This window comes from Onychomys torridus, chromosome 11 (assembly GCF_903995425.1).
Source record: "Onychomys torridus chromosome 11, mOncTor1.1, whole genome shotgun sequence".
Lineage (NCBI taxonomy): Eukaryota > Metazoa > Chordata > Mammalia > Rodentia > Cricetidae > Onychomys > Onychomys torridus.
In genome coordinates this window covers 54310631-54337613 of record NC_050453.1, presented here as the reverse complement: position 1 = coordinate 54337613, position 26983 = coordinate 54310631, and the positions used below count along the sequence as shown (strand labels likewise).

General features: G+C 38.5%; 1 protein-coding gene across 2 annotated transcripts in view; it reads left to right on the top strand.

The window, feature by feature from the left end:
- Dennd1b (DENN domain containing 1B) overlaps positions 1-26983 on the top strand; it is a 219998-nt gene that overhangs the window by 129955 nt on the left and 63060 nt on the right. For both annotated transcript variants that reach the window (XM_036202682.1, XM_036202683.1), the window contains 2 exons: positions 6914-7039; positions 21840-21941. In XM_036202682.1, the coding sequence (XP_036058575.1) occupies positions 6914-7039; positions 21840-21941 (228 nt within the window). The remainder of the gene's footprint in view (positions 1-6913; positions 7040-21839; positions 21942-26983) is intronic.

Genomic DNA, 26983 nt, shown 5'->3' with positions numbered 1-26983 from the left:
TTTTTAATCCAGAATAGTATATAACACTCTGTTTGAGTCTTATAATGGGAAAAAAAACAGAATATATATATATTTTTCCCCATAATACAGCATTTTATTTCTTGCCTGACTGGAAAAGCCCACACTCTGATGACATTCTAATTGTCTGTGAAAACTCATCATCTTTTTAAATGATTAGTTTTGTAGACGTGATCATTTCTAAAATATGAATTTTTTTGTTTGCTCGTAGATAAAATGTTACAGATTCTACTATTTCCCTACTCCTTACTCTTTTCTCATTGCATAAGTTTCAATATATAAGACTTAAATATAAAAAGAGGAAAGGCAAAAACAAATACACCCCAACTTTAGATGTGCTTGTGAATATTTCAAAAATCTTTCCTCTCACTTGAATAAGAGCTAGCCAAAGCTGTCAAGACTCTCCTCTTCATATCTCTCTGTTTAGTCATTTGTAAAGTTAGTTTACTGTTGCTACCTTTAGTGGCTGCAAGAGCTCATGGACTCCATGGGCTCTCTCTAGCCTCTCGTTTAAAGATGTCAACTCTGTCCCTGGCCCTCTTCCCGCGTGCCGTATTAGCGGCATGCTTTTCTGTCTCCTCGCTGTTCATGAGGAGTGGTAAAGAAATGGCAAACTTTCCTTTGCATCCTTTAAAGTTGTCCTCCATTTATTCTAGTCCTATAAAGCCTCGACTCTCCCACGCTCACGGCAGTGTTGTGGTGTGTAATGCTGAGCACGTTGTCCTCTGAACTGTTCTAAACTGTGCTCGTATCAGAAGGACTTGCTGAACTTTGAAGTGAATTATGATCCTGATGCCCATTGCCGATGCTCTGTTGGAGTGACCTAGAGTTAAGGCAAAATCATGCCTGGTACAGGTTGTTTTGTTCACTTCATGTGTTCTCTTTGAGGCATTCATTGGCTCAGCATGTATTTATCAAGCACGTACTGTGTATGTTTATGCTGAGAGCCGATAATACAGTGGTGAGTAAGAAAACACAGATTTCAGTTTAAAGACACACATTACTTTGACAAAGACTTGTCTAGTATTATAGATGTAGACAGATGTAAGGAAAGGAACAGGTGCACTTGAAGAGATTGACATGACAGTCCTAGTTTACTGAGTCAGGGAGAGAAGGCCTAGTCTAGGCTTACATACAGGTAAAATAAAGTGTTGACCTCTGTGGTCCCTCAGGGACAGCCTTTCATAGTAACACACAGGGTTTTAGGAGCTCCTTGTTCCTCTCTGGATTAATGTGACTGTTTCCTCTTGGCCTGGCAGGGACCTTATGGTATGTCAGTTCATTGAGTGCTGAATTCCAGGTTCACCAGCATGAGCAAGTACAGAAGCCAGAGCTTAGTCTCTGTTTTTGTTTCAAAGGACTCATATGTTCTTTTGTATAATACTTTTTGTTTCTACTTTAAGTGATAAATCAATTAGGGTACAGATTAAAATGCCATAAGAGAGAATTCAGCAATTTTGATCAAAATATTTATTTTATCCAATACCAAATGGCCAGGTCTGAAAATACAGATATAAGTAACATTATTCAGACTGAGCAGGTTATTTCTAGGAGTATATATGTATACCCATATACATATATGCATGTAACAACTATTAATGAAAAAGCAGGCCATGGATTTGAAAAAGCAAGGAAGAGTATATAGGAGGGTTTGAAGGGAGGAAAGGAAAGGGCATAATATTGTAATTATAGTATCCAAAACTAAGAAAAAATACTCACAAAATACTCAAAATTATTTATTGTATAATAATTCAAAGGAAAGCTGTCCAGAACTGTGGGCAACTTCCATCTTCAAGGCATGGCATCAACTCTAGGGTTAAGGTACCTGTTCCATTATTCATTCTCTACTTAGGTTCCTAAGAAAGGAGAAATCCAAGTAAGGGACATATACTCCATATTCCATTTGTCTGGTCCTACACCAACTCCCAAGGGAAATAACTGTGTTATCCATGCATTATTCAAAATTTGGGGCTAACGTTAACAAAGATAGGGAGAACTGATGTAGAGGACTGATACAACTATCTCTACTACCAGGAAGCTGAAGTGAACTTAATTTTGGCCAAGCTTGAATACCATGTCTATCAGCACAAAAACTTAGATAATCCTTTCATAGCCCAGCTAAGCTCATTATGTCTTTCTACAATGGTGGCCCACATAGTGAGTCTAAGTATGCCTCTTTTTAAAATTATTGTTTCATATGTATATGTGTGTATGTATATTTCTAAATATATAAATATAGCCTGCTCAGTCTGTATAGTGTGACTTGTATGTTTCCAGGGATGACCACTTGCTGTTGGATAATTAATTATGCTCTTCCCAATCAGCATTTCTTAATTACCTAGAGTTCTTTGTCTAGGGTTGAGGCCTTGGAATTTCCTTTGTTCATGTTAGCCTGCCTGTTGGTATTATTCTTACTCTGCTTAAGTTTACGCATTCATGTTGGCCAGATTTTATGGCTATAACTTCTAAATTTGTAGGAGTCACAATCTCACAGCAGACTCCCTGTTCTTCTGTCTCTTACAATCTTTCTGTCCGCTCTTATGCAATGGTTCCTGAGCCGTAGGTGCAAGAGTTGTCTTGTAGATGTATCAGTTGAGAATGGGCTCTACAACTGTATTTGGATTGGTTGTCGTTTTCTGTAATGGTCTCCATTTGTTGCAAAGAGAAGTTTCCTTCTTGAGGGGTGAAAATACCACTTGAAATAATACTTAGTAGCTAAGTATGTTTCTGTTTTAGTAAAGTGCTGGTTTTAATAACCATAACTTAACTATTCCTTAACATGCCATTGTTGCTCCTTAGGGCCCCCATGCCATGCCGATCACCGTTGCTCCTTAGGGCCCCCATGCCATGCCAATCACTGTTGCTCCTTAGGGCCCCCATGCCATGCCGATCACCGTTGCTCCTTAGGGCCCCCATGCCATGCCAATCACTGTTGCTCCTTAGGGCCCCCATGCCATGCCGATCACTGTTGCTCCTTAGGGCCACCATGCCATGCCGATCACTGTTGCTCCTTAGGGCCCCCATGCCATGCCGATCACCGTTGCTCCTTAGGGCCCCCATGCCATGCCAATCACTGTTGCTCCTTAGGGCCACCATGCCATCCTGATCACTGTTGTGGTACAATACTTTTATCCTCGCTCTTAACCATGATTCTGAAAATAAAATCAGAATGTCTATGTAAAGGAGTTATTTTTCTTTATCACAATGATGCTGTGGAAATGAAAAGAAAAACTCATTGTTTCTCTGCAAAAACATCCTGCAGATATGCCCATCCTCACAGACTTACCAGCTTCCTTGCATCATTGTGATGCACACATACTCTTGCCCACTTTGTATCCATTTGATCTGTTTACTTGTGGACTCCTCTTTTTACTCACAGTCACTAAACTGATAAGATGGAAAATGTGGACAGTTGGTGTCAATATTATTGACTTTTTAGTAAACTCCCATTGCTAAAGTTCTGCTTCTAATGCTGTGAATGGCTGTGTGGAGGCCCAAATTGTCCTTGTATAAAGGGAATTTAAACATCTGAGAAGAGAAATAAAGTGTTTATTTCTGAAGTTTTTTTCCTTTGAAGATTTGTTTTTGACCTGTGTATATCTAACTAGATGGGAAATATATTTACAAGGAGAAACTGTCTAAAAATGAAGTGTAATAAGAGCTGTGACATAATCTTTAGCAAGTGAAGTTCGGTATAGCTTCCTTTCTTAAGGAAAAAAATGATTAGTGCTTTTTCAGTGTAACAGAATTTGTGATAACGCCCTCATGACCAAAGTCCTAAACATCTTTTCTGGATTCATAGTTACATGCTAATATAAGTTTTACAGTTCCATAGAGGATATACATTTATTTCATAGCTGATGGTAGAAGCTTGGAACTAAAGTAGAAAACATTATTTCCCAGAGCAGATACTGCAGAGGGTGCAGAAGAGACACCATCAGATTGTAGATTCAAAACTGCTAAAAGCTAATTAGCACCAAAGGGCACTGGTGCCCAGTGCTGATTACTGTCACCATCTAAAGGCCAGTGAAAGCAGCAAGTTTGACATGTCAGTTATAGTAGATTAATACACTTATTCCTAAGATGGATTTTTGAAAACAATTTCATTTTGATAGATTATTATTGAACATTCATATTCACACAAAGAAGTCTTGAATTCAGCTGCCCTTCTAGCCCCTGGAAATCAGGTCTAGTGACAGTTATGGCAATCTAGAACAAGCCAAGAAAAAAATCTTTGTGTTGTGCTTGAAATAGTATAGAAACAAGCAAATAAAAAAAAAAAAAACAGCACATTTCTTACTGGGACATTTTGTGTCTCACATATTTATAGGAGGTCAGTTAGGACTTACCATAGCACTAACCAAGAGAAACACAAGGAGAGCCATATATATAGGTCATCACAAGTTCTCTATATCTCATTCTTAAATTCAAAGTGTAGGCAAAATTGATTTAATGATGTATTTTATTTTACTCTGTGCTCAGAAGAATGCTTCAGAATCTAGTCAACATAAAATTTGTTGTGAGTTTCCTTGTGTACACTCTTCTAGATGTATGGCTTGCTTTATATTTTGAGCGGATATGAACTTGGATAGGGACATTGATTTGCTAATGTCCCTCATGGCTACCATTTTGGAAAGCATAGTTATAGGACAGAAATTTTCTTTTTATTTTTTCTTTTGTGTATTCTGGGTACTAAAAGCTCCTAGATGATCACCATGTGACTGACGGTAGAAGGAAGACTGTGTCCTCATTTGCTCAGGAAGGACTTGGCACTGTGACTAATTCTCTGAATAGCTTGGATAGCAGTTGTTCAGTTCTGGGCATGGTGAAGAAGAGGCTCCAGTGTGTGTGTGACACCTCCCCATTTCATGAGCATGTATTGAATGCCCTAACAGTACTATTTTCTTGTTTCATGAAGAATGAAATTGTCAGTTATACGAAGAACTTTATTTTGCAAAGATACGCGTAGACATGGCTTTTGTAAATAAGTGAGGAGTTTGTTTCATTTTTTTGTTTTGTTTCATTTTTCTGTTGAAAACATGTAAAAAACCCATTCATTTAATTTTCATAATATTCCTAACCATTGGATGCATAGTCCTTATATCATAATCTTGATGGGAAGAATAGTAATCAAATATATTTTGTTATTTGTCTCATTTTTCTTTAAATATAGAAAAATAACATTTCAAATTAGAATAAAGGAGATTAAGTCTGAAGTGTGTTTGAATTGCATTATTGTTTGAGTATGTGGATTACCTAAACTGAAGTTAGATTTTAATAATAAAATCTTTCTCTGAAATGGATCTGGTTTAGTACTTTGTGGCTAAATGAATTAGGCTCTAAACTTTTATCTAAATCTGTGGAGATTGGATATAAATTGAAAAGATCACAGCTATGGGGAGAAGACCTATACCACAAAGGCCTTTCTGCATAGATTATGAATACCATAACTCAATAATTTTTGAAAACTCTAGTTATAATTGGACCCAATGGGGGTCTGTTTCTTTGATGAGATCACAGTAACTGTGACTTTACACTGGAAAATGTCACTACTGTGAAGGTTTATCACCTGTAGAGCTGGTCTTTCCTCTGATGCTGTGTTCATGTCTCATTAGCATTATTCAAAGTTTAGTTGTTAATTAGGTTCACACTTCAATCACAATCATCATCTACAAGAGTAGTTAGGACTACTTGAACAAAGAAATGAAAATATTCCTCTTTGCACATATATAAAGGATAAATGACATTATTTTATTATCTGGTAGTTTATATAGATAAAATTGTTGTGTTGATGGAGCAATCCAGTTAAAATTCATCTATAAATTAGATTTTTCCATAAGAAAATAGAATGCAACTTCACATTTTTCTATTTAAAACATCAATAATGAATGTATAAGCAATTTGGTATTTTCAAGTGTACAGACTGGTTTTCTATTTTGAATGAAAGTAGTTAGTGAAGTGAATAAAAGGAGTTAACAGCCTGAGCTTAAGTTCACTTACACGTCAGCCCACTAGTTTCTTACACTTCTATAGTGCACAGCACTGGAAGTTAGAATAGGCATGAAAGATTGTAACAATTTAACAGCTTTTCAAACCTTTCAAATTTCTGTGTTTTCAAAACATTAGTATTTTGTTCTGATTGCTAATTGGTGTAGCAGTGATGGAGAACTCCAGTCCAACATGTGGTAATGAGAAACACTGGACACTGGATTTCTATCACAACTTTGCTTCTGAATAGCCACATAGTGAAAGCAAAATGGTTCCTATCATTTGTCCCAACTTTTTTCATTCATAAATGAGAATATGAAAGTTTTTCTTTGGAGAATGTGGTGAGATTTAAATGAGACAATGTGTAACATTTACATTACATAATTTTCCATTCATGATATGGTCTCTGTAATGTTATCACTTCTCTCTTTTCTTCTGATAATTATAAAAAGAGAAATTTACTTATGCAAATGACACTTCCAAACAGAAAATACAATTGTAAATGATCTTGAAGGTCTCCAAACAAATAACAATGCACAACAGAAATGAGCGCTACCTAACCAGCTTTATCTCTGAACAAGTAGACACACGTTATAATTGCTAAAAATCTGCAGAAAAGTGCCTCACAAGCATTTTACTGTAAATAATTAAAGCTTATTTATGTCAAGAGGCCTTGGGAAAAAAAAGAGAGCATAAACCAATTTGCATTAGCACATTACTATCCTCTCCCGCTCTCCTTCAATTAGCAGAGCAGCAGGTGCTCAGTACAGCTAAAAAGATAAGCTCTCGGGGAGGAGGATGGATTTTGGCTGACCTGCAGACATTGCGCTTTGCCTGCTGATTGGGTTCGTACCTCGCTGTACCAATTTCTGAGGTGTTAATTTAACTGTTCCTCTCTGCCATGCAGGTCTCGGCCTTGAAAAATAAGCTGAAGAAGCAGTCCACAGCTACAGGAGATGGAGTGGCTCGGGCCTTTCTGAGGGCGCAGGCAGCTTTGTTTGGATCCTACAGGGATGCTCTGAGATACAAGCCAGTAAGCATCCGTTTCATCAGTGTTGTAACTGCTTTTCAATGACCCTTTGATTGAGGCAAGGCAAAGGAAACATCTCAATATTACATTTGAAGGAAGTGTTCTGGTGTCTTTTAAAACTCAACACAGTGTGCCTCAGAGCTTATTCTTGCCCAATTCATCAACTTCTGTTTTAGCTTTGTTCATTACTGGTACCTAATAATCCCCATGATCTTTGGCCTGTCAAAGATCTATTAAAATCATTTAAAATTCTAGAAGTGGAATATTTACTTTTGAGTGAATTGATAAAATTATGTTCAAGCACTTAAAATCACTTACCTGATCTTACAATCACCAAGAAACTCACCAGGGCAATAGAACTTAAATTAACAGCTTAGTTAGGGCAGGTACAAAGTGGAAGTAAGAAAATTAGCACTTTAAAATTTGGATATTTATTGTCTTCCTGGTTCATAACACTTTCTGAATTGTGCTTACTTATTTAGCATATCTTGTCCCATCTTGCCATTTATTCCAATTCCCTAAAAGGATTATTAAATTATATCTAAAAGTTTAGCTGGTCCAAAATGGTATAAGTCAAGTACATTTGTTTTTCCAGTGTTCATTAAAAGCTGTTAAGCACATTTTACAAAAAAATTTCTACAAGACCATTCTTTGACCAGATGCTTAAGCTTATAATGTGTTTTTACATTTGTAATTTGTGTGTGTGTAGGCAGGCATGTGCCACAGCATGCATGTAGATGTTGGAGGACACCTTCAGGCGGTCATTTGTCTCCTTCCAGGATGTGAGTCCTGAAGATGTGTCCTCAGGTGCTTGGGGTTTGTAGCAAGCATCCATCTCTGGCCCAGATGTATATGTTTTAAGGGTTAAATATATTAGAAGTGACACAGAGGCCTGCCATTGATAGAGTTCCATTGTTAGGCTACCTTTAACCCTTAGTCTGTAGAATATTTAGAAAGTGAGATTTTTTTTAATGCTATCTTGGCCTGTCTTCCATAATTGATGTGTGAACCTCTTGAATATTATGAGCAATAATATACAAAGATGTTTAATATGCTTTCTAACCTGTCTTTTGACTTAGTGGTACCTACCATGTAGCTTTCATGCATTTTGGGGGTTTTTGAACTATTGGAAGGAGGAATATTTAAATAGATAGATAGATCTACCTCCTGTCTCTAGATAAGTCCATACATCTAATTCTTATGCTTGATTTGCCAGCTTTGCTTCGCTATAACAAAATACTTGACCAAATTAATTATGAAAAGAAATGTGTATGAGAAGACTATGGATGGTATAGGGTGGTCCTATTGCTTCTGGGGATCTGGAATGGCAGTACCAGATGACAGGGACCCAGTTGGGGAGTAACCTCCACATATAATGAGTAGGGCATGAAGAAGAGGAAAAGAAGAAGGGGATGAGATCTCTCTGTCCCAATTAAGGAAATCTTCTTCTAGGCTTCCATATCCTTCACAATCTTACATCTCTTTCATGGACTAAAGTCCATGCCTTTAACATATAGTCCTTAGGGAGACACTTATCCCAACCCTAGCACACACTAATCTTTCTGAAATATATACATTTGAAGGCATTATAGAATTTAAAATATTGTACATCATCTCCATAGTTTATGTGGAGAGTCTTAAAAATTATTATAAGAATCTCCTTCTCTGAAAGAATGGAAGCAGTCATCCAAATCCAGTTAAGTACATTATCATTCAAATTACTAAATCGAAGAAGGTGAGCTTGAAAGACAAAAATCATTTTTTATTTAGAGATTTAATTTAATGAAATCAATATTTTAAAATAGTAAGGAAGTAGAGAAGATAACTTAAACATACCACATTGCTTGATTTTATTTTTTTTGCTACATTTAAGCACTCATTTTTATAAACTAAATTTTGACTTTTCCCTTAAAATTTGTAGAAGACTTTAAATGTGAAGAAATGAATAAGTTGAAGTAAAGGTTTGTGTTCTTAAATGATTCAGGTTCTCATTGTGTTGGGTGCTGGACACTATCATGAATTGCCTTTGATTGTAGAGCTCAATATTTACCCATTGGAGTTTCATTGAGCATGTAGGGTATAAAGATTTCTGTGGCTTAGAATCCAAGTTCCTCAAAGCTGTATTTCCAGTGCCTGTTGGAATATATTAATTTATCATAGAATATCTGTCCTGTTAATCAGTCATATCTGATTGTGAATTTGTTTATCTAATTTGTAAATTTTCCCTTATTTGTACTTATTTGTTCAAAGGTTTTTCTACTTTGATAAAGTTTGGGACCTGGGAAACAGTTATATTTTTTTAAAAATTTTTTTATTTTTTTTGGTTTTTCGAGACAGGGTTTCTCTGTGTAGTTTTGCGCCTTTTCCTGGAACTCACTTGGTAGCCCAGGCTGGCCTCGAACTCACAGAGATCTGCCTGTCTCTGCCTCCCGAGTGCTGGCATTAAAGGCGTGCACCACTACCACCCAGCTGGAAACAGTATTTTTATTTTGCATGCCTTTATGATACTTTGACAATCTTTGAATGAAAACTTAACTTTTTTTTTTTTGAGCTGAGGATTGAACCCAGGGCCTTGCACTTGCTAGGCAAGCACTCTACCACTGAGCTAAATCCCCAACTCCCTTAACTTTTAAATGATCATCACATTTAGATAAATTTCTTGTGTTTTCTATTTATAAGGAATAACTTTTACTATTTGAAGGAATCATATTTATTAAGGAAAACAATTGTTTTCTTATTATGAATAAAATACCTTATTAGATATTGTCTTAGTTACTTCCTATTGCTGTAACAAAACAAAGACAAAGGCTATAAAAGAAAGCATTTAATTTGTCTTATGGTTTCAGAGGGTTAGAGTCCATGACAGTAGAGCAAAGGAACAGATGAGAGCCCACATTGTGATCCATAACCATGAGTCTGAGAGAGAGCAGTGGAGATTAGTGAGTCTTGAAATCTCAGAGCACTACTCCAGTGACACACCTCCTCCATCAAGGCCACACCTCCTAATCCTTCCCAAACACTTTTACCAACCTGGGACCAACATTCCATTCTCTGGCCCTTATAGGTTTGTGGCCACATCTTAACACAAAATGCATTTAGTCCAACTTCAAAAATCCCCATAGTTTTTCACAGACTCAACACAGTTTAAATAAAGTTCAAAGTCTCTTCTGAGACTCAAGGCAGTCTCTTCACTTTACCCCATCATAAAACAAAAAATTATATTACCTACTTCCAACGTAGAATGGCACCGAATATACATTACCTTTCCAAAAGGAAGGGACTTGGACACAGTGAGGAAACACTGGATCAGTGCAAGACAGAAACCCAGCAGTACAAACTCCAATTCTTGTAGTTTGTGCCTGATGTCAAAGGACTAGGTAGCTCCACTCTTCCAGCTTTGCTGCCTGCAGCATACTTTTCTCTCTTGCACTGGCTCCACTTCCTGTATGCTGCCCTTCTTGACATACCACATGGTGCCGGCACCTGTCCTATCTTGGGGTCTCCAATGCAAAGCAGAACCCTCATAGCGTCTTGCAATGGCCTCATAGGGCCTCTATTCAGGGACTACTCTGTCATATGCCTGGTCTCAGTAGCTCTTAACTGTGGAGGAAGATTCCATAACCCCTTTATTCTTGTATCTTTCAATATTTAGAAGTCAGAACCATGTGGTGGATACTGCCAAGTATGACTACCAACTTGAGGTGAACCCTGGCAACCTTGAGTCACATCCATAGCAGCTTTGATTTTGTTTGTTTGTTTGTTTTGTTTCTTTCTTTCTTTTTAGGAGCAGAAAATTCCTTTGACCTTTTCTTTTCACAATTTGGAAACTTAGCTGGGTGGGTGGAGTCTTGCCCTGAGTTTACCATTGCCTTTATTCTGTTTTTCATCAGGCCTGTCTTTGGTCTTTCAATCTTTTCAGCACAAGCTTTGGCTCCAGCATTAATTTCCTAGTGCTCTTTTTCTCTTTAAGCTGTATATTTTCTATTTCTTTTTGCTCCATTTGCTCTTTTTCACTGTAGACCTGCATAAGTGTGATTATTAGTAACTATCCCTAAGGTAGGCTTTGAAATTTCAAAAGACTCATGCAATTCTCCATGTGTGCTCATCTTTCCTCCCTCCCTCCCTTCCCCCCTCTCTCCCTTATGTTGTGGATCAAGATGAGTCAATGTTAGGCTGCCTTGAAATCACCTCTACCAAGGAAATTAGTTAATTACTTTTCAATTTAGTCACAGGTAAATGCTTATGACAAGGGCAGAAAGCAGCCACATTCTTTGCCAAAATACCACAAGAATAGTTTCTAGCCCAGTTGCTAATGGTGTTCCCCTCCGAAACCTCTTGAGCTGAGTAGTTCACATTGCTCTCAGTGTTACTGTCTTCCCAGCTTCTACTAGGACGACCTGTTAAGCCATGCGTATAGTGTTCAACCGCTTTCCTAGTGCACGTCCTTTAGTCCCCCACCTACTCCAAAACCCGCGTTCTCAGGTCTGTTACAGCAATAGCCCGCTCCTGGTACCCACTCTGTCTCAGTTACTGTTGTACTGCTGTGACAAAAAACGCCATGACCAAGACAACTTAAAAAGAAATAGTGTAATTTGTGTACAGTTTCAGAGGGTTGGAATGTATGATGGTGGAGTGAAGGAATAGAGGAGAGCTCACATCTTGATCCACAACCACAAGCCCGGAGGTGGGGGGAAGAGAAGGAGAGAGGAAGGAAGGGAGGGAGAGAAAGTGCTCTCGGAATTACATGACTCTTTTGAAACCTTTAAACTCTTTCCCAACAAAACCATAACATTCTAATCCTTCCCATAAGTTCCACCAGCAGGGGAACAAGTATTCATATATGAGTCTCCATTCAAACCGCCATAGATATTATCTTTAAATGTTATCTAGTACATAAATCATTAAAAGTGTTTGCTTGCTTGTTTTTATTTTAGGACTTATTTGATCATTTATATATTTGACCTACATCTTTAAAATACTTTGTTAGATATAAAATAAAGAAGGACCAAGTATAGAAGTTGAAATTACTTCATGATCTTATCTCTTTTCATAAATATATTTGGTGTCCTCTGTCTAATAGAAAAAGTTGGAAAGGAAGAACCTTCTGAAACTTTGCATGATTATGAATTCTTTTAAAAAGACATTGCTTTTTAAAAGTTCTGTGATTGAAGCCAGGTAGGGTTGTACATTCCTGTAATCCCAGCCCTAGAGAGACTGAGGCAGGATGATCACCACAAGTTTGAGGCTAGCCTGGTCTACACATAGCAAGGCACTTGTAGTTGCAAGTTTTCCTGTGTCCCACCCAGTCCTCAGCTGCTCAGACCCAAATAAACACACACAGGCTTATATTATTTTTAAACTATGGCCATGGCAAGCTTATTGCTAGCTAGCTCTTACATCTTAAATTAACCCATTTCAATAAATCTAAACTTTGCCACATGGCTTGTGGCTTATCGGTACTTTGCATCTTGCTTCTCCTGGTGGCAGCTGGTAACGTCTCCTCTGCTCTATCTTTCTCCTTCCTTTCTCTCTAGTTGGAATGTCTTACCTAACCTTTTTTTTGCCTCACCATTGGCCAAATAGTTTTATTTATCAACCAATCAGAGCAACACATAGTCACAGCATATAGAATGACGTCCCCCATCAGACACTGTCTCTAAAGGTTTAGAAATGCTTATTTATAGGATAGTGGATTTTGTCAACTTGATCAGATTAGAAACAGCTAGTGAGGCATACTTTTTGGTGTGTTTGGGGGAGCTTTTTCTGAAGGGTTTAACAGAAGAGGAAGACCCATCCTGAAACTGGTTAGCACCATCTGGTCCTAAAGAAAAAGAAGAAATCCAGCTGAGCACTAACATTCCTGCTTGTTTCTCTTCTTGCTGATCTGCTGTGATGTGAGTACACATATGAAGTCACAGTAGTTATGATTGCATTCATAATACCTGCACATGATTAAGCCAGCCAGCATAGCAGCATGGTTGGAGAAAGTCTCATGAAATCCCACCCGGAGCTGAGAACCCATTGATGCTTGATGGCTTCCAGGAGAGGGGAAATAAATTTTCTTCAGGGATAACACCCCTGAGAGACTGTATACATTGTAGAATGTATATTCTACAATAGGCAGGCCTGTATCTGTCCATGCTCACACTGGCAGCACTAAGAGGACTCAGTGGGTTGTAGGGAGGGAAGGAAGGAGGGCAACGACTGCTCATGATACAGTAGATGGACCTGCAACCATGCTCACATGGGCAGCACTAAGAGGACTTGGTGTGTTAGAGATGGGGGCAGGGCAGATACCACTCATACTGTAATAGATGGACCTGCACCAACAGGCATACTGGCAGCACCAAGTAAACTCAGTGGATGAGAAAGAAAGAAAGAGAGTGGGAAGGAGGGAGGGAGGGAGGGAAAGAGAACACACACAAGAGAGAGTGGACATAAGAATTTGGGTTAAAAAATTGCAGGCCTGGGATGGGGAGAATTTGAGGAGAGGAAGTAGGGGCAGATTTGATCAAAGCATATTATAATGCGTGGATGGACTTCTCAATAAAAGAGTAATTACTTGGACAAATAAGAAAGGCTTTGGTTTTTATTTATATATAAGGAAAGTGCTACAGTATTCTTGGTGGTAGTTGTGTGTGTGTGTGTTTTGTTGTTGTTGTTGTTTAGCACATGCTATGTGCCATACAGTTCTCCTGCAGCCAGAATGTGATATTTACTTGGTTTATAGTGTCCCGTGTTTCTTCCAGGCTTGCTTTCTTCAACTTAATTTCCTTATCTTTTTATCTGACTTATTTCAAAGAACCTGTTCTCAGATTTATAACTCCTTCTTTCTGCTTGAATTGTTTTGTTTTTTAAAACTTCATTAAGTGATACTTTTAGCTCTAATACTATGACTCCTTGTGATTTTTAAACTCTTTTTAACTTTTTCTGTTACATCACTATTTGATCCCATTATTTCATATTTTATTTTGTTTCATATTTGTATATCTTCTCCTTGAGGTGCTTCTTTTGAATTGTTTTTCAGGTATTTTGTATATTTCCTTCACATTTTTCACCTATTTCCAGAGAACTATTATATCCTATTGGGGGTGTCTTAATTTCTTATTTTTTCGTTTCTTTACTTTGTCTGTAGAAGTTTTTTTTAATTTTCATGTTTCCTTTATTCACACTTAGATGTTTGCATATCTAGTTTGACTATCTTTTCTGGTATTAAGGTCAGTCTTTTATAAGAGAAGGTTTTTGTCATGTGGATGTCACCAGCACAGATAACTAGGACCATGAAGTGGGTCATTGCTGGGATGTACCTGACCATGTCCATTCTGGCCCTTAGGAGTGCTTTTTGGTCAGCATGAGTACAGATTTGGAGATGTGAGGTAGAGAAGTCCCCTCTGATACTATAGACAAAGTTTAATGGCTCATTCTATTGGGAGTTCAGGAGACCAGAATGCTAACAGAATTACATATAGTGAAGGCCAGGCTTTTGCTATTTCAAAGGGAAAAGCAAACTTTCTTGGGAATTGCACTGTAGGCCATTCATGTTATACTCTGACAAAGATTCTGACTTTATTTTGCTAATGACCTGAGAACTTGAATGTGTCTTTCTGAAATGATGTACTCCCTCCCTTTTGGAGAAAAAATGTTTGCTGTATGCAGTTGTATATTTCACATCCTTTATTGGACTTAGAGTTAAATTGCCTTCAGACAGAAAAGACATTGGTCTTTTGAACAATGTTGAAACTAGCAAAAAGGAGAACTTTGAAGTTGGATTCACTACAACTTGCATTATGAGATGTCGTGAACCTATGAGGGGTAGACTGTAGACTAGAGTATTACTGTTTGAACCTTAAATTTCACCCATAGGCTGTTTGAACACCTGCTCTACAGCTTATGGTGTTGTATTAAGAAATTAATTATAAGGCTATGGAAACGATAGGGAGAGGGAACCAAAGTAAAGGAAGTAGCCTGCTTTCTCTGCCCCTCCCCCCGTTAGTGAAAAAAATTATATAATATATTCTGATCATACTTTCCCCTCTTCCAGCTCCTCTCTCCCCCACTTACCCAATTCCATGCCCTTCTTTGTCTTTAAGGAACAGGCAAACAAAAACGAACAAAAAAACCCACAAGAAATTCACAAAAACAACCCCCCACAAAAACACAAAATTGGAAGCCAAAATGACCAATCAGAAACAAACAAACAAAACAAAAAACAAAAGCAAGATGCAAAACATAGCACCATGCTGTGAGACAATTCATTTTGTATTGACTGTCGACTGCTGGGCACAGAGCCTACTCTAAGGTGTGGTTAATCTATCCAGAGAGACTCCATTGATGAAAACTAAAATTTCCTTTGCAAGTGTGTATTAATTGCAAATAACTTTCAGTTGAGGGCAGGAGCCCATGTCACCTTCTTCCTTTCAGTGCTGGAACCCCATCTAGCATGAACCTATGTGGGCCCTGTGTGTGTTGCCACAATCTCTGATTTCATATGTGCATATGAGCTGTTGTAGCTTGAAGAGACGATTTCCTTAGAGTCTTTCCCTCTTGTCTGTGATCACACTGTTGTCAGTGACCTCACTGCCACACCTCCCTCATCATGGTGATAAGCCCCTCTTCTGTTAGGTCCTTTAGTCAGGTACCCTGTGACAGTGATGATTTATGGAATGAGTGCAGTGAGATATAGTTTCAGAACTTAGTGCTTCGAGTTTTATTATGAGCACAAAAATACAGTTTCTGTGATTGCTCTTCTTTGTCTCAATATTCCAAGCAGCAGGATGGCCTATATTATACTGGAAATATTTTTTTTGATTTATCTATCATGTAGGTTTTTTTTTTTTCATATTGTCATCTAAAGTAGAACCACGTGGTGTAACACATAATTGTAAAGAATGTACTTCTCACTCTGTTTGAGATATGTGAACAAAACTAAAACTTTAGCATTTGTAAGCAGAACACTACTCTAATAGGCCTACTCTAATATTTCTCAACAAAAATAGGATGTAACTCTGTCTGTTGAGGATCTGATAGTGATGGAGGCTGAGGTTGCAGTTTTTACTACTCTGGAAATTATGTCTGGGAATAATAAGCATGTAATTCATGCTTGACAAGGTACCAGTTGAGTGTGTATATTTTTCCAGGGAAATGATCAATATTGTTCCCCATGTTCTCAAAAAAGATAAGAACCAAGACTTTTTAAGAGTTATATAGAATTAGTAAATAGCAGTTGCAATGGTTTTTTTTGTATCAGTCTATAGTGTTTCATCTTCATCATATAGTTAATGCTCAATGTTTAACTTATTTTTATACCACAGAAACAAGGAGCATGCATGGCATTAGAAAGTTTTCTTAATTTTTAAAATTTATTTTAAATATGTGTATGAATGTTTTTACATGCATATTACCATTTATATGTCTGATGTCTGCATCAAATACCCTGGGATTAGAGTTAAGATTGGTTGTGGGCCACCATGTGGGTGCTGGTAATGGAATGCTCTTAACTGCTGATCCATCTTTCCTGTCCAAGAAACTTTTGATGGTATCATAGTTATGGTTTTTGTTGCTTTGAAGAGACACATGACCACAGCAACTCTTATAAAGAAAACTTTTAATCCCAATTACAGTTTCAGAGGTTCAGTCCATTATTGTTAGGACAGGCAGATGTGGTGCTAGTCGCTGAGAGTCCTACATCTTGTAGGCAACAGGAAATTGACTGACGGTCACACTGAGGGAAGATTGAGCAAAGGAGACCCCAAAGCCCACCCCAACAGTGACATACTTCCTTCAACAAGGCCATAGTGCCATTTCCCTCCAAACCATCACAGATGGCAATGTCTTGTTAGCTCCGAGTTGAATGATAATAGTGATAGATATGACTCTTACATCCTAAGTGAAGAGAGAAGAAAGCACTCCAGTGAATAGTATCAAGGTTGACCAGAGGCCCAAATAGGAAAGATGTTAAAGAGGTAGAGGTAGTATTTTGGCACTACTTGGAGGTGGATTTTGAAGGAATTTCCAGCAGGGTTATTTATGTATTACTGCATAAATACTAAATTTATATGAAGGCATTTCTAAAATGTAACATATTTTAAAATTTAAGATGTCTGAGAAGCAATTCTAATTTTCTTATGGTCTCCAGCTTATGTTTTGGAAATAGCATGCTTGTGTAATTGAAAAATTAATTGTTCTTGTTCTTCCTTACAGAGAAAAATATAGAACTAAATATATAATAAAGAGATTTACACAGAGTATTGGGTAGTTAGTTGTTTTTTTTTTTTTTTCCGGTTATTTTAGCCAGCAATAAGTTAGCTAATTTTTAAGAATGCAAATATATGACTTAGAGCTTCTATGCTTTATGACTTAAAATTGTTACATGCAGAATACCTGGGAACATACAATCTGGGCTTGAATCCTGAACTGATGTGCTTTATGACTTCATGCAAGTTGAACTGTTAGTGCTTTGGTTTTGTTTTTGAGACAAAAATAATTCTACTTCTTGGACTGTTTGCACAGGATGTTAGATACTGTTTTTCCTGTGACAGAATAAAGAATAGAAGAAACTTATCAAAGAAAGGTTTATTTTAGCGCAGAGAGGCCTGGCGGGAAGTAAGTGGTGGAATTCATGACAAGGGTGCATGTAGCAGGGGCTCCTTACATCTGGTACACAAGGAATGAGCTGGGCTTCACTCAAGCAAATAAACCCCACAAAGCTGGCCTTTCTGCTAGCTGGGTCTCAGATCCCAAAGATCCCATAACCTTCTAAGGTTCCCCAACCCCCAGCTGAGGATCAAGTACTCAAACAAATGAGCCTGTAGGAATAGATTAGACTATATCATGTTGTCTGTGGCCCCCAGAGTTCACAGCTGTATGATAATGTACTAAACAGTTCATATTACTTCAGAGTTCTTATGGTCTTACCAGTCTGAAGACTGTTCAAAAGCCCAAATCCCAGTCTCTAAACTGTTAGATATGAACCACTGTAAAAGAAAAAGCAAGCTGTACATTTCCAGTATACAACTAAACAGAAAAAAGTTCCCATTCCAAAATAGAAGAATGATTGTAAGGAAATTCTGGATCAAAGGAAGACTGAATCCAGCAGGGTGACCACTAAACCTGAAGCTCTGTGTCTGACACGTGTGGGCTAGTGTTGACATTATCTGGGCTCCAGTGGGCTTAGGTAGGCCCATCTCCTGTGTGTGTATCACTTATAGCATATGTGGTTCTCTCATACCTGTCAGTGCCTGTAGCTCTCCTTAGGAGAGACCCTATATTCTTGACCTCTATACCCCAGATTCCATTGTGAATCCAACTCTGCTGCAAGTTGTCTGTCTTTACTGATTGTTTTCTTGCACTGATTGGTGCAAACCTCCATCCCCATAATTTTTTACATTTCTCATGTCTTTATAATCAGCATCTTGTGGTTGACAGCAGTTCTCCTGCCAGCATGAGATATATCTGGGGCCCTATGAACTGTTAGCACAGTAATCACTGAGGGCCAGACTGAACCTGGCAAAACAATTATCTAGGTAGCTCTAAGCAAGATGCCCTGTAGGAACATTCTATGCTTGGGCATTCATTTTAAGACACTCTCCTTTTAAATGAAAGTTTTTGAAATGAGTTTGGATCCTTTGATGGGAGAAGTCTTGTTCTCAAGGTCCCTGTGCAAAGCACGCACTTATCTTGATCTCATGCCTTACCACCTTTGCCCTCCCCTTCCCTTCCCTCTCCTATCCTTCCCTCCTCTCTTTTCATCTCCTCTCTAGAAAGGCTCCTCAGCCCAGGCCGGCCTCAAAAATCAATATATAGCCAAAGATGATACCATGCAGTGGGAGTGGGGGCAGGGGATGGTGTGTATGTCTTTGATACCACTACAGCCAGCACAGTAATAATCTGCAGGAGGCAAGAAGGCAGCTTGGTTCATCCTGACTCGGTAGCTAGTGTTGCTTCAGACTTTAGGAGTCTGATCCTAAGTCATTTATTTAGGCATTTTAAAGCAAAACACAATTTAGTGAAAAGTTTCCTGGTAATAATTAACTCAGTCCCATGTGCACCAAAGCTGAAGACTTGACTACATTGAAACTCTTTGTAAACTACATGTGACGTCTTCCATAAAGATATGTTCTATAGATTGAGAAAAAGAAGCTCATGGTAAGCACCTGAAGAAGAATCTGGGCTCGGCCACACAGTGCAATGGTTACCAGGCTGTTAACCATTTCTGGTCCCAGAGTTCTGCTGGAAAACAGGTTATACACGTCTCTCTTTGAAGAAACATCTGTCTCAGTTAGGGTTTCTATTGCTGTAAAGAGACACCATGACACATCTTATAAAGGAAACATTTAATTGAGGCTGGCTTACAATTTCTGAGGTTCAGTCCATTATCCTCATGGTGGGACATGGCGGCATGCAGGCAGACATGGTGCTGGAGAAAGAGCTGAGAGTCGTACATATCTCTACAGGCAGCAGAAGGAAAAACTGTCTCAGTGGGCATGGCTTGAGCATGTATGAGACCTCCAAGCCTGCCTCCACAGTGACACACTTCCTGCAAGGTCACCCATACTCCAGCAAGGTTACATGCACTCCAACACAGCCCCACCTCCTAATAGTGCCACTTCCTGTGGGCCAAGCATTCAAACACAGGAGTCTGGGGGCACCATACCTCTTCAAACCACCACAACATCCCTGTGTGCTTAACATCCCTGGTTCCACTAGTGCTTATCTGTGAGCACAAGAACCTCTGTGCCTTCCACCACTCTGAACTTCTGATCCTCCGGCATCCTCCTCTCACGTGCTGAGATTATAGGGGTCCACCACCACACCCAGTATATGTGGTGCTAGAGATTGAACCTAGGGCTTCAATGCATGCTAGGCAAGTGTTCTGTCAACTGATCTACATCCTTGGCAGGTTAAATGTTGTTTACATTTTATGCTCTGTGTTTTGCTCAGAATTTTCAGTATTAACATCCTTTATTCTATACTGTCTTAAAATTTCCTCTACCCTGCAAGTCAGTCCATTGCGTTGAATTCATCCTCGTTGCAGAGGACCAGGTTTGGTTCCAGATACCCACATGGTGGCTCACAACCATCTGCACCTCCAGCTCCAGGGCCTCTGATGCTTTCTTTCACTCCCAGCAGGCACCACTCACATAGTAGACATACATACATGCAGGCGTACAGCTACACACATAAAATAAAGGAATGCTAAATTCAGAATGTTTTATTTGGCTCATCATTTTGAAGGTTCCAGGCTATCATTGATTATTCCTATTCCTTCTGGACTCTGACAAGGCAAGCACACTGGGTTGATGATGGCTTGAGGGCAAAGTACTTTCTGCACAAACATCAGGACCCGAGTTTAGATCCTCAGCATTCAGTCAAAAATCGGGTGTGCTGCATCTGCCATCCTCGCTTGGGGTGGAGGGGTTGTGGAGCATGGAGATCAGTCAGCTACAGGTTCAGTGAGAGAGTGTCTCACAAACAAGATGAAAAGCAATAGATGAGGACACCTGACAGCCCAGCATCTATCTCTCACATCACAGATGCACACGTAGAACACACAAGTAAAATTTTACAAAAAGATCCCAAGCCAAGTTCCTGTTTTCATGTCATTCAATTCAAGGTTAATGTGAAGCGGCTCATACTTTTGTCCATGCCAGAGCCAAATTTTAGCATTTTACTATTTATAGATTCCTATAAATCAGAGCTCTGAGTCTCTTTAACAATTAAGTTATAATTGACAGTTTTTCAGAATTCTAGCGTGCTTTTTAACTCTTTACTGCGACATAAGGATTGCCACAAAATTCATTCTAGTGAATGAATTGTCATTAGTCTCCACTTTCATTTTGATCATGAAATATCATCACTTATCTTTGTGTGTGTGCACGTGTGCGTGTGTATGTGTACATGCGTATACACATGTATACACACATGCAGATCAAGTTGGCCAGTGGACTGTTGAAGCATTGGGGCATTGAGAGGAATCAGCCAACAATGATGACTCTGCAGCCATATGAGAGTAACTGGAGCAAATGCAGTCTGTAGTGTGTGAAGTGTAAGTCCTTGTTGATGGAGAGAAGGAACATCTTGTAGAGTACCCATCAGACACTTCGAAGATATGTTTGCTTAGCCCAAAGACCATCACCAAGTGCAACTTACTCCAGAATATTGAGTCAGAATTGTATTTGTAGTCATTAAGAGAAGGTGATTATAAAAACTTCCATTATTTGAAAACTAAAGATCATGAGTAATGTAAGTGGCAAAATCAAGCAGCAGCCTTTACAGCAAGAATGTTGTTGGAGCTGGAGAAATGACTCAGTGGTTAAGAGCACTGACTTCTCTTGCAGAGAACCTGTTTTCAATTCCCAGCACCCACATGATGCCTCATAACCATTTGTAATTCCAGATCCAGGGGATCTGATGGCCTCCTCTGACTTCCAAAGGCATCAAGCATGCATACATGCAACCAAAACACTCATGCATAGCAACAACAAAAAGAAGAAATCAGCCTTTGTAGACATGTTCAAGTTTACATGACATTTTTACACTTAAAATTTAATCTAACAGTGTCAAATATTTGCATTTAGGGGACTTACTCTTTTCTGAGGGACTGAAATTGTGCAGTTTTAAGAGCTTCAGAGCCTTTTATACATGGTTTTCAGTACTATTTCTACTAGCCTGGGCCACAATGTGGGATTGGTTTGTTAATTTTGTATCCTATTTCCCCCTGTGACCCTCAGTGTGCTTCCTAAAAAGACTAGTTCTCTGTGACCTACCTTTTATTGATGTCCCCAAAATCTTTATTTCTGTCTAGGGTGAGCCCATCACCTTCTGTGAGGAGAGCTTTGTAAAGCACCGCTCTAGTGTGATGAAACAGTTCCTGGAAACTGCAGTTAACCTTCAACTGTTTAAACAGGTAAGAGTGAGCCTACACACATTTGATCTGTCCAGAGAACGCTGCCATTCAACACAGTTCTGCCACCCCAAAACTACATCCAAGTAAAAAACCAATGTCCTGGGAAGTCTTTTCTGAATCAGGAAGTTCTCTTGTATGGTAAACAGAAGAATGCTTCTAGTACTCCTGTGGTAGAGCACTCTAGAAATCCTGTATGCTGTTGAAATACTAAAGACTGCTGAGAGTGGAAAAATAGTCCTCTCCAGGGAAGAACACAACAGTTGGTTGTCCAATACTATTGGTCAGCCCTGAAAACATATGGACTGAGCAGGCTATATTTAGGAGAGTGTGTGTGTGTGTGTGTGTGTGTGTGTGTGTGTGTGTGTGTGTGTATGGAATATAATTTAGGTATATATAAAGAATTAATGAGAAAAGAGGCTGTGAGTTTGAAGGCGGGCAAGGAGGTCATATGGGAGAGTTTGAGGGTAGAAAAGGGAAGGGAGAAATGGTATAAGTATTTGGGGTGTATGGAGGATGTGGAAGAAGGAAAGGGAAGAGAGAAATGATGTAATCATATTATAATCTTAAAAATGAAAGAAAAATATAAATGTCCCAGGAAAAGTTGATAATCTCAGGTGTGAATTAAGGAAGGTTGTATATCTACAGAAGCTAGCCAATATGCTAAACAGACTGAGCTCCTCACAGTATAATCCAGTTTATAATATAATTTTAAATCACAGTTATAGTGTGTGTCTTGAATTTTGTTCAGGAGATCCAATTGCTATTTCAAAATAGCAAAGATTGACATCAAAATTTAGATATTATAGTTTTCATGGACATTGGATCTTTTGTTTGTTTTTTGTTGTTTGTTTGTTTTTGTGAGACAGGGTCTCATTACGTAGCCTTTGCTGGGCTGGAACTTGATAAGTAGACCATATTGTCCTGAACTCAAAAAGATCTACCTGCCCACGCCTTTCAAGTGTTCAGATTAAAGGCACATGACTTTTCTTTTTTAAATTTTTATATGTGTATGCTTATGTGAGTTTATATATATATCAAATGTTTACAGGAGCCTTTGGAGGCCTGGGGAGGTCACATCCCCTGTGGATACTAGGAACTGAACCCAGCCCCTCTGCAGAGCAGAAAGTACTTCTAAATGCTGAGCCATCTCCACAGCCTTGGGCAGTGCTGCTTGTTTGTGCTGTGGGGTTACAAGTCTCTTGCATTAGGTTGTCTTCCTTTCTATTTATATGATATAAATTCACTTATTACTACTTGATTTTCTGATTCCACATGCCAAACTCTTTCTGTGAATATAGCATTTACTCATACCTACACTGTGCTGTAAGCAGTTCAAGGCTAGGATCCAAACATGCAGTGCCTTTGAGAAGATACCAGACTAACAAAACTGTGGAGAAATGATATAGAGTTTAAAGTTACCGTCAAATTAAGAAAGCAGTATGATGATAAGTTAATGCTATTTTTAGTTTGATGAATTAAATAATCTGTGGCTAGAACATGCTCTGTGGTAATAGAACTGTCTTCTAAATAGTAAAGATTTACCTTAAGGAGAGGCATATATGACAGATGTATGAATTTCCTAAGATGAAGTTGTTCCTTGAGCTCCCTGTCTCTTGTTGTCTCCAAGCTGATACTAAATGAAATGCTAGAACATAACCATGCTGTCCCCAAATCTTCTAATGTGTGCATGAGTTGTTACTACCTTCTTTGTGTGTGTGTGCTTTTAATCTACAAAGAAGCTATACCTCATTCCATCATTAAAAATGAGTTGTGGGCTATTGAGATGACTTGGGGTAAAGGTAATTGCCAACACACTTTACAGCCTGAGTTATATCCCTAGGCCCCACAGGGTAGAAAGGAGAGAACCAACGCCTGCAATTTGTTCCTGACTTCCACATAGTCACTGTAACATGCATATGACACACACACTCAAATTTAATCAAAATGAGATGTGAGGATCAGATTTTATCTGGCTCAGGGATTCAGTGATAGTTACCTCCCTAAGGGTCTCTCACTGGTGATTCCTTTTGACTATGAGATTCTGTAACTAAATTCATCAAAGTTAATATAGCATAATACATTTTGTTTTAAAAGTATTCTGTTTTAGTTTTAAAAGCTTTCTGTTTTAATAGTCAAGTATAGTTGGTTTAATCTTAATTTTGTCATAAGTACATATTTTTCTTTCTTAGAAAATAGAAATATTACCATGAATTTCACAGGATTGTTATGAAGTTCATAAGAACAGCTTGAAGCTGCTCAGCAAATTTTATTACCTCCCTCATTCTTAAAGAACTTACATTAACAAAATATAAATACATATATATGTCTATATTATTGTTATGAAAGTATAGCTTGGTTGTAAATCCAGTGTGGATGGGGCTGAAGATATGGCTCAATGTTAAAATGCTTGCTGCTTTTCAGACAGCATCATTGCAGTTGGCTTCTAACTGCCTGTAACTCCAGCTCCTGGGGATCTGAAGCCCTTCGGGACTCCTCAAGCAGCCCACATATGTGGCAAACCTCACAAACAGAAACATAAATGAAGGAATAAGATCTATTAAAAATGCTTAATATGAAAATGGTCATTGACAGCAGAACCCTCATTAGGAGAACTTGACAGCTTTATACAGACAAATGCACCATCGTCAGGAATTCCCACCATTTTATGTCTTGTGAAGTAATATTGACAGAGAGGTCATTTAGAAATTACATCATGTTTTGTCTCTTAACAATGCAATACTTGAAGATAGCCCTGAAAAAAATGGAAAGAGTCTTGTTGAGCTTTCTATACTTCTAAAAAAAGAGCCATCTGATAAACACACATATATCTTCAAAGATATTCCTGTCAGGATGGAGAGAACAGAACAGTGTGTACTTGGTACAGGGGATTGCTCTCCTTTGTAAGGTATTTGTATCTATTAAGCATCTAAAACTACTCAGGGTCTCTCTAAGCAAGAATTATGCTTCCAAATTAACAGTACTTGGATCCACAGCAATAGCATGTGGTTTTAATGAAATAATTAACATGAACTTATTTCTGGAAGTATGACAGGGTCGAGTCAGAAAACTGATTTACTGAAGGATTCTAAAAAGCAGCAGCTAAAGCACAAAGACCAGCACTCATTTTCCCTGGAAATGTGGAATGGGGGCTAGATAAAAAGTTGACCTGAAATCAAAGCCATGGCTGCCTCACCTGTTTGCTAAAGTTTTAAGGTAAACTCACTCTTAAATGTTCAAATCATTGAACAGACAAGAAAACAGGTCATGAATGTCAGCCAGCGGGGTCATGAGTGGACAGACTCAGAGAGGGTCCTAGTCCTGTCAGCATCAGAAATGGAGTAAATATACCCACATTTACACATTAGGATGAAGAAACACAACTTTAAAATATTTAGGAAGAGAACTTTAAAGAATGAAAAGTCTATTACAGTGGTACAACAAAATCTCATTAAAGAATAATATAATCATTGAACTTGAGAGAAACAGTTTTATCTGTAGGTTAGATCTAAATGTAGAGAGATTTCTTGAACTGAAGAGCTGTATGAAATAGAAACCATCCAGAATACAGTGCAGAGAAACAAACAGTAGATAAGGTTGGTAGATCGTGTAATGAAAATGTCCACATCCATGTAATCCCAATTGGTAGGTCAGAAAACAGAAGAGGCAATAGTTGCAAGCATCGTAACTGAACCAATGAAATACTCCATTTTATTGAATGGCGAAGTTCAGTATGTCCAAATTGAGTAAAGGAGAAGAGATTTACCTTCGCGCATAATGTATTTCAGCCATAAAACACTAGAGAAAGAGAAAGGAGAGTTTGACTTATTTTTATGTGAACATGCATGCAGTGCCCATAGATATTAGAAGAGGGTGTCAGATCCCCTGATCTGGAGTTACAGGAGATTGTGAGGCTCCCCAGAGTGCATGGTGGGAACTGAACTCTGGTCTCTGGAAGAGCAGCAGGTGCATTTAACTGCTGAGCCATCTCTCCAACCTGGGGAATATATATATATATATATATATATTTAGACAAGGTTTCTCTGTGTAGTTCTATGCCTTTCCTGGATCTCACTCTGTAGACCAGGCTGGCCTTGAACTCACAGAGATCCGCCTGGCTCTGCCTCCTGAGTGCTGGGATTAAAGGCGTGTGCCACCACCTCCTGGACTTGGGGAAAGTTTTTAAATGAATAGAATATAATGTAATAGAACACTGCAGCAGAGAAATAAATGAACTGTAATAAAATGAAAATGAATGATGTGAATGAAATATCACAAAAGCACTCATATGTGTGTTGAGTTTTTTTTATATAATGTCCAAATGAACAAAATTTATACTTATGCTATATGATTAAAAATGACAGAAACTGTAAAGAAAGGCAGAGAGATGCGGAAGCTATAGTGGTCTTTTCAGTAGAGGGAGGCTGCGCTGGTTCATTTTTTTGTCAATTACAAACATGCTAGAGGAAGGAAGCTCAATCGAGAAAAATGCCTTCATCAGATTGGGATGTGCACAAACTCGTAGGGTATTTTCTCAACTAGTGATTGATGTGGGAGGGCCCATCACATTGTAAATGGAGCCACCTCTGGACTTGATGGTCCTGGGGGCTATCAGAAAACAGACTGAGCAAGCCACGAGTAGCAAGCCAGTAAGCAGCACTTCTCCATGGCCTCTGCATCAGCTCCTACCTCCAGGTTCCTTCCTTTCTGCCCTACTTCTTAGATAATGGGCTACATGCTATAAGATAAAATAAAGCATTTCCTCAACTTGATTTTGGACATTGTATTTTTTCACAGCAAGAGAATCCCTAACTAAAACAAAGGCACACAGAGAGGAACCTTTGAGTCCCTTTTACCATTTAATTAACTTCATAATATTTTATATTTGACTTGGAAACTTTAATTGACAGTAACTAAATGTTGAAGGGATTCAGTATGATGGTTTGACATGTACTGACATAGACACATAATTGTAACCACATACAGGGTGTGGGGTGATCACAGTCTGCTAGCTAATTATAATCTGACATAGATTTTGGTAGTGA